The sequence below is a fragment of the Phoenix dactylifera genome, chromosome 4, assembly GCF_051530095.1.
Source record: "Phoenix dactylifera cultivar Ajwa chromosome 4, Ajwa_hap1_PhDact_Kaust_v1.1, whole genome shotgun sequence".
NCBI lineage: Eukaryota > Viridiplantae > Streptophyta > Magnoliopsida > Arecales > Arecaceae > Phoenix > Phoenix dactylifera.
Window position 1 is genome coordinate 46,048,186 of NC_143193.1, and position 14,126 is coordinate 46,062,311.

A 14,126-nucleotide genomic window follows, 5' to 3' on the forward strand; every position below is an offset into this window, starting at 1 on the left:
CCTCTCCGGTTTTGTTTTCCATCCAAAACGCGTCTGCAGGATTAGGAGACACCCGCCTCATATGCCCAGGCTCAGGAACGAGTCTTTCCGATGTGGGACTATTAGGCCTCACACCCTTCCCACCATCGGACAAGAGCCGTCCTCGGCTCTGATACCAAATGTCACGCCTCCGCCTGCGCGAGGCACGTGAGGCACCCAATGCCCACATGGGGGCCACATGAGAAGGGACCGCGGGGCTCCCCTGCCAGATATTGTCCGATTCCGAAGCTTCACGCAAGCGTCCTTCACCCCTCTCCAGTTTTGTTTTCCACCCAAAATGCGTTTGCAGGATTAGGAGACACCCGCCTCATATGCCCAGGCTCTAGAACGAGTCTTTCCGATATAAGACTATTGGGCCTCACACCCTTCCCACCATCGGACAAGAGCCGTCCTCGGCTCTGATACCAAATGTCACGCCTCCGCCTGCGCGGAGTACGTGCCTCCGCCTGCGCGGGGCACGTGAGGCACCCAGTGCCCACGTGGGGGCCATATGAGGAGGGACCGCGGGCTCCCCTGTCAGATATTGTCCGGTTCCGGAGCTTCACGCAAGCGTCCTTCACCCCTCCCCGGTTTTGTTTTCCACCCAAAACGCGTCTGCAGGATTAAGAGACACCCGCCTCATATGCCCAGGCTCTAGAACGAGTCTTTCCGATGTGGGACTATTGGGCCTCACACCCTTCCCACCATCGGACAAGAGCCGTCCTCGGCTCTGATACCAAATGTCACGCCTCCGCCTGCGCGGGGCACGTGAGGCACCCAGTGCCCACGTGGGGGCCACATGAGGAGGGACCGCGGGGCTCCCCTGTCAGATATTGTCCGGTTCCGGAGCTTCACGCAAGCGTCCTTCACCCCTCTCCGATTTTGTTTTCTACCCAAAACGCGTCTGCAGGATTAGGAGACACCCGCCTCATATGCCCAGGCTCTGGAACGAGTTTTTCCGATGTGGGACTATTGGACCTCACATTATGTATCATATTACCTAATGGCATCTTTATATAGTTTCTAAGAGATGCTAAGGAAGCTGGTGCAGCACCTATATGCATTGTATATAGTATGATATCGTATTGTTCTTGTGCACCTACGTGAAAGAACAAATTAGAGCCATGCAACTTTGAGATTGGTGTGGAACATTGTGCATGTATTGCAGTGTCATTATTCTTCCGATCAACTTGAAAAATCAATCACATTTGGTTTAGCTTCCTTGACGTTACTTGCAACCAAAGTGGAGATAACTGTTTAATTATCATTGCTTAATATCCAGCGTTCTCCCCAGCCAAAGAAAAGGCTGTAAGAGCATGTGGGAGATTATAATTGCAAGAAAGAAAGGGAGCAAGAGAAGCATGTGTTTTGGATTGATTCAACCCCTCTGAAATTAAAAAAATACACCCAAGAGGACTGCAACAGGAATGATGTGCTTCCATGCACACGTGTGCTGGCCCTCATTTCCTCCCACAAGCCCACATGCCGGTAATGCAGGCGGATCAACATAGGCTCGTGGGTTCGAGGAATGCACACCCATTATGACTTGGGGATCTCTACAATTAGGGTTCATGCCCCACTCACCATTCTCTCTTTTCCCCACTCCCCACTCCCCCTTCTTAACATGGGAAGTCTTCTAGGTCAAAAGGCTTGCATCCCAATCCCCCTGTTAGCACGTATTGTTTTGTTATGATTGTCTACTAAGCCTTTTGGAAGCAATGGAATAAACTAATTGAGATAAGCATTCATAGGGTTTAGAAGGATTCGATTTGGAAAATGGGGCGGGTCTATGTGAGACAAACCTAGACAGGCCTCTATTAAACTAATCTCCCCCCACCCCTAATCTCTCTCTTCCTCTCTCTCTCTCTCTCTCTACCCCCATCCGGCAAACTAAAGCAAGCAAGAGAATGAGAATGGACCCTGAGGCCTAGTTCATGAAAACCGGATTCGAGCCAACAGCAAATGTTGTAACCTAAAATGAGGTCTTTGCACCCTAGTTGGCTAAGCTAGCCTAGCTAGTTCATAAAACCCCGGCTAAGGAAAGGGACGGATGCTGGATGAGTTTGTGATCTTTTTGCATCTTCCCTGCACTCTAAGACAAACTCCTTCTCTTCTTTGAAACTTTAAGAAAACCGGGTTTGAGCCCATAACAAAAGGTGTGGCTAAGCCCCAGCGAGTTCCTAAAACCCGGGCTAAGGAAAGCGATGGTTGCTGCATGAGTTACGATCTTTTTGCCTCTTCCCTCCGCTCCAACACCAACTCCTTTACTTCTTTTGAGTATTTAAGCTTCTTCTCTCTCTCTCCTTGGCTTTCGTGCATGGCCATATTCACGTATTCATTCCGAGGAGGCACGGGCCCTCCGCCGATTTCTCCCAGGCTGAGCCAGTTCCTAGGGCTTTTGAATAGTTCCCCACCACCACCACCCCCTCCTCGGACCCCGTGCCCCCAATTACCTCCCTTACCGTCCCCAATTACATTATCACTGTTTACCAATTAATATATCTTAAGACTTGAGAGTTTGGATTATTATATTTGACAGGAAGGATGGGATGTCTTAGTTGTGCTGGTTTATCTAAATATTTTTGTTTCTTTTTGTTCGTATGCAGCCTAAAGTTTAATAGTTTAGATTAGTGTTCTTTGTGTGTGTGTGTATATATATATATAGGCTTGCGTTTTACTCTCCCTGGGAGGGACGTTGCTATCTCCTGGCCACTCGCGGTAGAGGGCCATTTTTTTTTTTTTAATGACCATTCCTTCTCGAGGTACTGGTTTGGGTGGGCCCGACCAACGGGCACGTGTCTGTGGTCGCCCACCCCAACCTCCCTCCGCCACCAATGGATGCGTCCCCTCCATGAAACACCGCGGCCTTTCCTCTACACCCCGCCCTCTCTCTCTCTCTCTCTCAACCATGATTTGATCTCCAATACGACCATACCTTAATATCTAGCTAAAGAATTATGGGTCCCATTGCATCAAACGGCAGGGAGAAGGATGATGGTGCTCTACCAACATGGAGGTCAACTTCCCGTTAACCCCTTGTTCCCACTTGTAATTTTTTTTTTCTTTTTGAGTGGAAACAAATGCGCATTTATGCTTTGTTACCGAAAGATTCATGAATATAAATGTCTAGAAAAGATATCCATGAGGAAGCACGCAGCTTAACGCGGATCAGCGACCATGCATGCATGCATGCATGCATGGCTCGTGCATGCATGTACCTACGTGAAAGCCGATGCACGTGTGAGTCGCACATGCACGCCTTTTCCTGGAATGGTGATGGGCTATACACGTGCGATGGGGACAAAAAATGGGGTGGGGAATGGATCCATGGATTCATGCTTTTCATGAGTGCACTACCGTGGAGGGTGGTTCCGTAGATGGAACAGGAAATGGTAGGAGGTTGGTACACGCAGGCACAGAGACACAAGACAAGTACCATGGCACGTGCCCACGTGGGAACAGTGTGCGCGTGTGCCGCGCCCCCGTACAAAAGTCTATGGTGGAAGCGCAGAGATCAGAGCGGCCTCCATTTTTTGGTTTTGGCTTCTTGGAGCCTTCTTAGTAAGTACTCCTCTTTCTCTTTCTCTCTCTCTCTTGGTTGGGGTATGATTATGATTAGAATACCGAGAGGCATTTATTTTTACAGAGCAGGCTTTGTATAATAATATAGGGGAGAGAGAGAGAGTATGTGAAGCCATGTGTTTTACCATATTCGATTCCTTTCTTCACGGTCAAACTTTCAACAAGCTGTGCATCCACCGAGATAAAAACTACTCTTATCTTAGCCCCCTCCCCCTCCTTTTCTCTCTCTTCTGTTTCCCGGTGGGAGAGAAAACAAAGTTGTTTACTCTTGGCCGTACTGTAATAAATAACGAGGGGGGGAGGGAGAGAAGTGGAGTTGGGTTTGAGCAAGTGATCAAATTCCTCTGGTGACATTGGGGTAGTGGTCTAACCTTCAAATTTGGTTTGAAAGGTTTTGAGAATGAAATAAGATCAAGGCCCGGAAGACAAGGGTTCGCATCCTCGCATTGGGTACAGGTCTAACCCATCTCTTTTACCTCTCCCCTCACTCTCCGGTCTTATTTTCCTTTTATTGTTCAACTTTCTTATTTTTAAGGGGCGATGGTTCCTCTTCTTGAGCGAAATGGGTAGAGTGGGAGGGCCCGAATAGTGCGGGAGAGAGAGAGAGAGTCAGATGATTAGGACAAGGGGGTAGTTCCAAAAATAATAGTCTGGATGAAGGATATAGAAATGAAGTGATGGGCTTTGACGGCATTTCTGTGTGAGCAAGAGAGAGATATGCTGGCACGCTACGACATGGCCAACTGGACTTGAATAAATGAGTGTAGATGAGGGGTTGCGAGGAGACCGTTTATATCAATATATATATATATATATATATATATATATATATATATATATATATATATATATATATATATATATATATATATATATATATGTATGTATATATATATATATGTATATATGTATATATGTGTGTGTGTGTGTGTGTGTGTGTGTGTGTATTCCTGTTACACTTTGCCAGAGATCAACTTCTGCAGGTGTGAATAGAGAGAAAATTAACTCTGAAGGTTGGGACTCAGGAGTCGTTCAACTTTTACCTTTGAAATAAAAGGAATGAACCGTCGCAAAGGTCATATTTCTATGGACTCCATAAAGAGTTAAACTACTTACTTTTCTTGTTCACATGGGTTAACGCACTGGTCAAAAAAGTTAGCAAAAGCCAACCAAAGTACCTAGCAGCCTTATGGATATATGCTAATATTCTTGGCACGGATGCAGTGTAACCATATCTCCAAAGCTTAGCGAACTGACAAATAGTAACTTATCATCATTATATTTTACATAGTTATTATTATCCGCTTTTCCTAGCTATTTAGCAAGCCTGCCATCTACCAGGCTACCATCAACAACCTGGCATTGTTCGGTTGCAGAGATATATAAAGCAACTCTGTTTGCTTATGTTTGAAATGTTACTTTCTTTCAGGTTCTTCTGACCTTTCCTCTTCTCTTCCAAACCCCAAGGCACTGCCTCTTCTGTGACTCCCATATCAGAACACGATCCCCTTCTTCTCTTCTTCTCCTTCCCCTCTCTCTCTCTTCCCTGATGGCACCTCTCTCTCCTTGCACCCTCCCAAGCCTCTGACCCCTCAACCCCCCCTCCCCCTCCTTCCATAGAGAAAAGACTGTCCACAAAACGACAAACCCCACCTCCCGGCTCTTCCTCTCTCCAATCTATAATAGCCAGTGTGTCCTCATCCCACCCATTTAATGGCCTCTATGAACAACTGGTTAGGCTTCTCTCTCTCTCCCCAAGAGCTTCCACATTCACAGCCTCACCAGCCCCCCACCCTTATCTCTGGCGACGAGGTCTCCGCCGATTGCTATGGTCTCTCCGCCGACTCCACATCGGCTCCGCCCCTTGGCATACCAACCCTAAGGCCAGATGGCTCTTTTGGCATTTTGGAGGCCCTCAACCGACCTAACACTCAGACCCAAGGTCAGGTTGCTTTTTATTTGCGCATTTTGGATTCGATAATCCTATTCACTTTGTATTTCTTATATTTCTCTTTTTTTTTATTCCATCTAAAGATTGGAGCATGAAGAGTTTGGACTTCAAAGGAAGCTCTTCAGAGCTATCTATACTGGTGGGATCGAGTAGCAATCAGAACAACATGGATGATCACGAGCCAAAGCTCGAAGACTTTCTTGGTGGACACTCGTTTGCTGATCATGATCAGAAGCTCCCACCGGGGTGCAGCTCGATTCCCGGGCCGTACGATAATTCGGGTGACTACATATTCTCCAACTGCTCCCTCCAGCTCCCGGCAGCAGCGGCGATGGCCTCCAATGATGGGAATAATGGTGGGCTGGTGAGCAACAATGGCGCCGGCAGTAGCAGTAACACCATCGGGCTTTCGATGATCAAGACTTGGCTGCGCAACCAGCCTGCCCCACCACAGCAGCCAGAAGGCGGCAACAACAACAACAACGACTCAGCTGGGACTAGTAACCGCGGTGGTGGCGCATTGGTGGGAAGTGTTGGGGGGCCGATGTCTAGTACGCAGAGCTTGTCGCTCTCCATGAGCACGGGTTCACAGTCGAACTCCGCGCTGCCACTATTGGCAACAGCTGCTAGTGGGGGAGGGGAGAGCTCATCTTCGGAGAACAAGCAGAAGGGTATTGGGAGTGGTCTTGATGGGCAGAGTGGTGCAATAGAAGCAGTGCCGAGGAAGTCGATCGATACGTTTGGGCAAAGGACCTCCATTTACCGGGGCGTGACCAGGTTCGACGTCTCCTCTAAAGAATATTTTATTTCTAACATTGTGTTTGTTATCGATGATATCATCACATTTCGATGATCCACAGATACTTTTTCCATCAACCCGTATGCAAACCAAAACCCTAAAGGACCATTTGAGAGATTGATGATATGTTGGAGTCCTTATAATGGTTCTGTTGATTTATGCGGATGTTCTTTCTTTGAAAAGCCTAAATCGCCCAGGGATTATATTCATAACATGCAGTTCAAGTTATCAAAGCAAATAGAATTTACATAATGATTAATTATTGTAGAGAATGTTGACGCCGGAGCATGTTCTGTTCTTATTTCTTTTCTAGTTCTTATAAGATTGGAACTGTGAAGATCGCTTTTACCATTTCAAGCAAACGTTTTTAAATATGATTTCCTTCTCTAAGCACTGGCCAAAGTGATCATTTGTGGGATGTTTGTGGTTACAAATCTAAAAAATACTTATTGATTGTTATAATTATTTTTTCTTAGTTTGTCGGATAGATCTCATAAAATGACATTTTAGCTTTTAGAAAAGATCGGCTATATTCATCATCTTCAGATAGGAAACTGTGGTGAAGCAGAATCTAAATGGCCAATCTTGAATGTGTGCACATTGAGATTTGTTTGCATAGCATATAAAAACATACCCATATGTATAATTGTCATATGCAAATGGATCGAGATTTTATTTGCCTTTGTTCTTCTTTGTTTAACTTCGTTCTTTTCTCTTTTTTTTTGAAGGTCTAATTCTTCTGATTTTTTTTTTCCGAACAGACATAGATGGACTGGAAGGTATGAGGCGCATCTATGGGATAACAGTTGCAGAAGAGAAGGTCAAACTCGAAAGGGTAGACAAGGTACATTAAGCTGCGTTATCTATATGTTTCATATTCTTTCTGACACTTGCTTTACTACTCCTAATTTTTGCATTTGTTCTGACTCTCTTCGTTCTCTCTTTTCCTTTGGGGCATTGTCGTGTTGTGGAAATCGGTCTTGTTTCAATTGCATGCACAGTCTATTTGGGTAAGCAAAACATGCTGTCCTTTCACCATTGTTCAGTATATAGATCTTTTGATCAATAACAGGCTTCTCTTTCCTTCAGCATAATTCAACTGATGGGCTCAGAGAATCATGAATTCGTTCTCTTGTTCTCTCTTCATCTTTTTAAATTTTAACAGGTGGATATGACAAAGAAGAAAAGGCTGCTAGGGCTTATGATTTGGCTGCTCTCAAGTACTGGGGTACAACTACAACAACCAATTTTCCCGTGAGCTAATTTTCTCGATCGTTTCTTTTTGATGATATTATGACTAATAATCATACATTACGGACATCAATTTCTCCTATGTCTTTCTTTTACAATTAATGCTCAAATGTATGTTCGTGTCTGCACATACTCAGATTAGTAACTATGAAAAAGAGTTAGAGGAGATGAAACACATGACGAGGCAAGAGTATGTTGCATCACTAAGAAGGTAACCTTTGATCTCTAATGTTATGTACTTTAGTGTTACACAATAGACTATCGTTTGAATTAAGATATAACTTTCAATGCAGAAAGAGCAGCGGATTTTCTCGTGGTGCCTCTATTTATCGTGGAGTGACTAGGTATGTTAGTATGCTAATTTTGTCACATAAATAGACTGAAAAAATTTCTTCACTGAATATTCGAAGATTCAAAATATTGTAACAAACGGCTTTTTCATAAGAATAACAACTATAACCGCACAAGTTTATATATTTGGTTAATAATCTCGACAGGCATCATCAACATGGAAGGTGGCAAGCACGGATAGGAAGGGTAGCAGGGAATAAGGATCTCTACTTGGGCACGTTCAGTAAGTCTTTATGATTTTAATTTAACTGCTCCGAAGATGTTTTCAAAGTTTAAGATCATTTGAATTGCTCAGTATCACTGATGAGAATATCGGAACCAATGACAGCAAGTACCCATTTTATCATTTCTTTTGTCATTTTTATATAGGTACCCAAGAGGAAGCAGCAGAGGCCTATGACATTGCTGCGATAAAATTCCGAGGCCTGAATGCCGTTACTAACTTCGACATGAGCCGATATGATGTTAAGAGCATCCTCGAGAGCAGTACACTCCCCATAGGCGGGGCTGCCAAGCGACTTAAAGATGTCTCCGAGCACACAGAGGCAAGTGTGGATGGGCGCAGGACTGATGATGACAACCTCACCTCCCAACTCACTGATGGTATCAGCAGCAGCTATGGAGCCCATGCTCACCACCACGGCTGGCCCCCCCTCGCCTTCCAGCAGGCACAGCCTCTTGCCATGCACTGCCCTTACGGTCAGCAGCGTGGATGGTGCAAGCAAGAACAAGACAGCATTGTGGCCACCGCCCAAAGCTTGCAGAATCTCCAGCAGCTCCACTTGGGGAGCAACACTCACAACTTCTTCCAACCATCTGGGATCCACAACCTCATGAGCATGGATTCCTCCCCGATGGAACATAGTACGGGGTCTAACTCAGTGATTTACAACGGGAGCATGGGTGGGAGTAGCGGAAGCTATCAAGGTGTTGTTGGGGTGAGTGACGGGTATGTGATGCCTATAAGCACAATGGTGGTGGATCAAAGCCAGAACAATCAAGGGAGCAGCAGTTTTGGAGACAATGAGGTGAAGGCAATGGGTTATGGGAACATGTTGGGCTCCACCGATCCTTATGGTAGTAGGAGTGTGTATTACCTCTCGCAGCAGCCGTCCGGTGGGGTTGTGAAGGAGAACGGGTATGATCAGAGTAGTGGGTGCAACACTTGGATGCAACCTACAGTCCAGGCGATTGCACCTAGGGCGAACAATGTGGGTGTTTGCCATGGAGCTCCTCTTTTCACTGTGTGGAATGATGATTAGATGTTAGATAAGAAGGTCTGCGCAGTGGTAGGAGTGATGAACAGGAGGGATGGTGGTCATAGAGAAAAAAGAAAAAAAAGAAACACACATGCAACTTAGCTCCTAGTTTTGAATTTTTTTTCTGTATGGTTTTTCCTTTAGGAACTTCAATGAACTCTTCTTCTAACACAAGGATTCTGCTGAAGTATTGGTGATGGCTTTTGAGAGTTGGTGGATGTGATCATGATTTCTCACTAGCTGTTGATTTTGGGAACTTCAGGTGGATGAATCCTTACCAAGGAGCTTTGTAAATTCAAATAATATTATGACTGCATGAAATGAAACATGATTTATCTCTTCTCACATTCAAAGGTGGATGATTCTCTTCTTACAAGCCTCTCGTGCATGATTACCATTTTATCTTGAAGAAATTTACTATTGTTCATGTGCTCGTGGATGCTGATTTCTGAGATTTGGTATGATAATGGTAGGTTGTCTAATTGTTATATATTTTCCATGATTTTGAAATGATAAGAGTGAGGGATCGCATACTCAACACCGTTACAATGTATTGACCGATCTGAATTACACCCCTTGTTTTAATTATACTACATGCCACGAGTAATCACTTCGATGGAATTCTATGAAGAAACCTTATTGATATGACGAGTGATATTTATTTGATAAAAACTTTCTAAATGTTCATTTATATTTGCAATATTTTTGGAAAACTATTCGGAGATTGAAGTAGCCTAGAAGTTAAAGCTCAAGAGCCTGCATGCTCATGCAGTTAATTGTTGCTAGATAGATTGCTTCCCATGTACCCTTTCACATTTTTAATTTTCTCTTCCCATGCATGTGATCAGTCATTCAAGTCAACCTTTACGTTTAAATCACGAATTCTGTATTATATGTAGCAGAGACCTTTGGATCATTGACTTGGACTGAATCTCTGTCCCTTATTTTTCATGCAATGACTTCAGAGTTAATTAAGATAGTCACTGTCATCCATATTTTTTTCTTTTGAACTTGCATCCCATTCACATTGCGTACATATATATGATATTATTCCTTGAACGATAGCTACCTTTTTACAAATTTATATAGGAGCTAATGATCCAATTCAGAAAGTTTTTGACTGTCACTACAGTGGTGACAGTATTAGAAGTAGAGATGCTAAAGAAGGGAGCAGACACAGATCGAGGTCCCCCACACCAACTTAGAATTAATTCCTTAGGGAAGAGTACAATATAGTGAACGTATATTCGTAGATTGAGACACGAGGGTGGCAGGTTGATTCTTTCTATATCGTTGAGGAATTGACATGTGTTACAAAGAACAAATCTGATGCATCGATGAACTTTGTATGGTATTAGAAGAGGATACTTTCAAGGCCTCATGTAGGATGACCTGTTCACGTACATTAAAATGGGTGCAACTCATTTTTTGTTTGCATATCGCTATAACTCCCACAAAAGAACACCTGAGCTAAAAGGATCCCCGAGATATTTAACTTACATAGTGTCTTGCATACCTCGTCTTACTCTCTGTTCATGCCAAGTTATACAATACGATTCTAGTCTCATGCAGATACTTTGGAAGTATGATTTCAATTTCTATAACCACAGTAGAACTAGAAATCATCTGCTTCAATAAAAAGCTTTTATCTTGGTCCATGTCTTTTTGTGTTGCCCAGACTATGCAAGCTTTTTCCCAGTCAAGAAGAGTGCAAGTCCTTCCAGTCCCTAGCAAAAGTAATGTGCTGGTCTTGACTGGGGGAAGCTCCTGCTGCTCTATTCTAGAGCTTTACCTGCTAATCAACGCTTGATTAATAGTTTCTTCCATAACATAGTACGACGATCCACAACTTGTGACTTGATTTCATAAAAATAATCTTTAGAAACAACCAACTTCCAGGGAACTATTTATTACCTCGGTCTCGGTGCTCATATTTGGAAGTTCTTCTACTTGTAGTTCACCTATTAGTGTAGCTTGAGTTTTCCACCCCACATCCATAACCTTAACTGGAGGCGCGGTTTAATCACTAAAGTAGCAGAGAAAAGAACATATACTTATCGAGGTTTTCACTAAAAAAACACTTCCATCTCTTGTCCCTAAGCCCTCGTAATCGAGAAAGATTTCAAGGTTGAGAACTACCAAGAGCATAACCAAATCTGCTTTTCCGAGCTTGCCTGATAGGTCATAGTTTGCTGCGCGTCATCCAAAACAACCAGGTGGTTTTCAAACAAAACGAAAACTTTGTTAGTGTGAAATTAATGTCGCTTATTCTCAGCCTAAACTATAAAGAGATTTGAGCCCCTGGCTCAGTTGTGCATGCATGTTTGCTCGCGCGCGCGTGTTTGTGTGTATATATAAACACGATCATCTTTAGGGAATACCAATTGTTGCAGCCCAACAATGAGTCTACTGTACTTCTTTAGACATGCCACCTCAACCCTTGCAGCAAACGAGGGTACCGAGTGAAGAGAAGAATTGGAGTCGCGGCCAACGAAGCTGATTCCATGGAAGCAGCACCCACCCCAAATAACAAAACTCTATATGCATAAAACCTTAAATATTCTAAAACTAGCTAGCTTTTTAGGGTTTTCAGAGCACGTAGACGTCTATCTATCCTAATTCTATAGCAGTGGTAGGAAGTAGCAGTAGAGGTTATAATTACATAAATAATACGGAATTCCTGTGTCCATCTATCTCCCTGCCACCTTGTGGTATTCTATTCTCGGCCACGCCCGCCTCGGGAACGCCAGACATGAATTAACCTCGAGGGTGGCGCGGGGTGTCCCGGGGAAAACGACGAGAATTCCTCGGCCGTGCAGAGCTGTGTCGGCCCCATCTCTGACACCAAAAGACAGCCCTGGACCCCACCACCACCACCCTCCCTCTCTCCCTGTAGCTTTTTGGTGCAGAAAGAGAACAGCCATGCACCGCTTGGGCTCCCAATTGGGAGGCCTGACTGCCGGCAACTGCGTGGCAGACATTAGATTTTAGTAGGAGCACTGGCTCTGCGGCAGCAGGAGCCAGAGGTTGGTAGTGAGATGTGATTGTTTTTTGCGTTATATATGTAGTTTTTCTATTGCATGTCGCATGGTGGTTGATTGATTTGATTTGATCTGATCTAGCTGATGAGACACTTTCCATTTCCTGGCCACGCTTTTATTATTTTTTTTTGGGGAAGTGTTTGGTATCTAAGGGACGCATCTCAAGTTGTTCATATGAGATGCTATGGAATAGGAAAAAATAAATAAGTGAAGGGAGGAGAGCGGCAAAAGAAAATAGTGTGAAAAGGAGTGCTACCAGAACTGGACGAAACTGCTGGGAAATGAGAAGAAAACCAGGTAGGCTAATCACAAAATAACTAGTCTTTAGGAGTTTTTACATGGTGATCAGCTAAAATTATTTATATTTATATTTTTAATTCTTCTGAGAAACATTATTGGAGCGTCGCTATCTTATTAAACTCGAGATTCTTTGAAGAGAGGGGTGCCAATGCAACCGGCTGACATAAGACCTTTGGATGAACCTCTTGTTCGATTGTTAATAGTTATTAATAATAACAGAAATAACAATTATATTAGCTCAATGAAGTCGTTTGACACCTTTCTTTTGGCAAAAAAAAGGATATATATATATATAAAGGATATGATACACATATCAAACATTCGGAAGTATACTTGCAAAATGTTGGAGAGCCTCCTTTGGATGGAAACATTGAGCTATAGCACTGTTAGCACCAATAAGGTCTTTGTAGTCAAAGAACAGCTATTATTATAACATCCCTTATTAATAATTAGAAGAGACAAAAAGTAAGCCAAACGGCCCAAACCAATAAATATAACAGCATATTTGATATATCACTGTAACAAAATATAGTATTGGTTTATAAAATGACTGCAGATTTGAGTCTAAAATAATAATTTTTCGATCCATAGTGTAAAAGTAAAACAATAGTCATTATTGTCACTATATATTGTATCCATTAATGGCTTAATGTCAACCACGCCATATATAAGTTGTTATTAGAGATGTATATAACATAATGTGGGCCCTATAGACCATCAGATTGAGTTATAACATTATAGAATCTGTTATTTTAAGCCTTGTGCTAAAGTTTCCGGGTGGTTTTAAGTCATTATTCTCATTATATGATAACAATTAATAGATAAATATTTCCCATTATGTACATATATCTTATGCATGTATATAACATAAAATCGGCCCCAAGAACAGTTAAAATGAGAATAATAAGATTACAGCATCTGTCATTTTAAACCTTGTATGTTAATGTTTCCTTGTAGTTTCTTATTATTCTTATTCAATTTAATCTTCTATTTCTAGTAAAATCGCTTGGGTTCTTAGATCAATCTTTCTCTCAAATTTTACTGATCTCTTTGCACCTGGCTGCCAGGGACTTTAGATTTAATACGCCTTCAGTGTTTGACTTCATGGTGGGGATTGGGTTGTAACTTTCGCACGAAAGAATGATTGATTTTCTTTCGCAATGTCAATCGTTGGATCGCAACTCGCATAGCTCTCAAAGCATTCTGAACTCTTACTTTCGTTCATCTGTATAGATCTTGAAGTGGCTATTGTGCGATCCAACGATTGATGATAAATCATTCTTTTTGCACGAAAGATACAACCCAAACCAAGATCCGCAATCTTGGTACCAGATACCATATTAGTTTCATATGGCATGATACATTCTTGCACTAAAATATTTCTCAAGCCATTTTTTAAATTTTCATCTCGGTACACTTCGATACAAGTCTGTATGCCTTCGAACCGGTACATAGCTCGGTATGTTTTGGTACAGGTCAGTATATCTTGGAATGAGATATTAGTACATCTCGATACAGACAATATAGGGCTTGTACCGACTTAAAGCTAAATTACGTACCGATTTTCTTTCGGT

General features: G+C 42.9%; 1 protein-coding gene across 2 annotated transcripts; it reads left to right on the forward strand.

The window, feature by feature from the left end:
- Positions 1 to 4,887: 4,887 nt before the first annotated feature.
- LOC103717533 (AP2-like ethylene-responsive transcription factor BBM2) lies at positions 4,888 to 9,297 on the forward strand. 2 transcript variants are annotated; one of them, XM_008805970.6, is made up of 9 exons: positions 5,171 to 5,542; positions 5,635 to 6,328; positions 7,112 to 7,194; positions 7,352 to 7,360; positions 7,516 to 7,604; positions 7,739 to 7,812; positions 7,895 to 7,945; positions 8,099 to 8,175; positions 8,322 to 9,287. In XM_008805970.6, the coding sequence occupies exons 1-9, from the start codon at positions 5,314 to 5,316 to the stop codon at positions 9,212 to 9,214; spliced, it is 2,199 nt and encodes a 732-aa protein (XP_008804192.3). In that variant the 5' UTR covers positions 5,171 to 5,313; the 3' UTR covers positions 9,215 to 9,287. The 2 variants fall into 2 exon arrangements, with proteins under 2 accessions (XP_088576222.1, XP_008804192.3); XM_088720096.2 differs by lacking the exon at positions 7,352 to 7,360 and having other exon boundaries at positions 4,888 to 5,542; positions 8,322 to 9,297.
- Positions 9,298 to 14,126: the final 4,829 nt, after the last annotated feature.

What these genes read in the sequence shown, in the direction of transcription:
- LOC103717533 (XM_008805970.6), top strand. Translation starts at nt 5,314, where the DNA reads ATGGCCTCTATGAACAACTGGTTAGGCTTCTCTCTCTCTCCCCAAGAG. An exon ending in ATTTACCGGGGCGTGACCAG is followed by an intron (nt 6,329 to 7,111) that starts GTTCGACGTCTC and finishes TTTTCCGAACAG; the next exon opens with ACATAGATGGACTGGAAGGT. An exon ending in TATGTTGCATCACTAAGAAG is followed by an intron (nt 7,813 to 7,894) that starts GTAACCTTTGAT and finishes CTTTCAATGCAG; the next exon opens with AAAGAGCAGCGGATTTTCTC.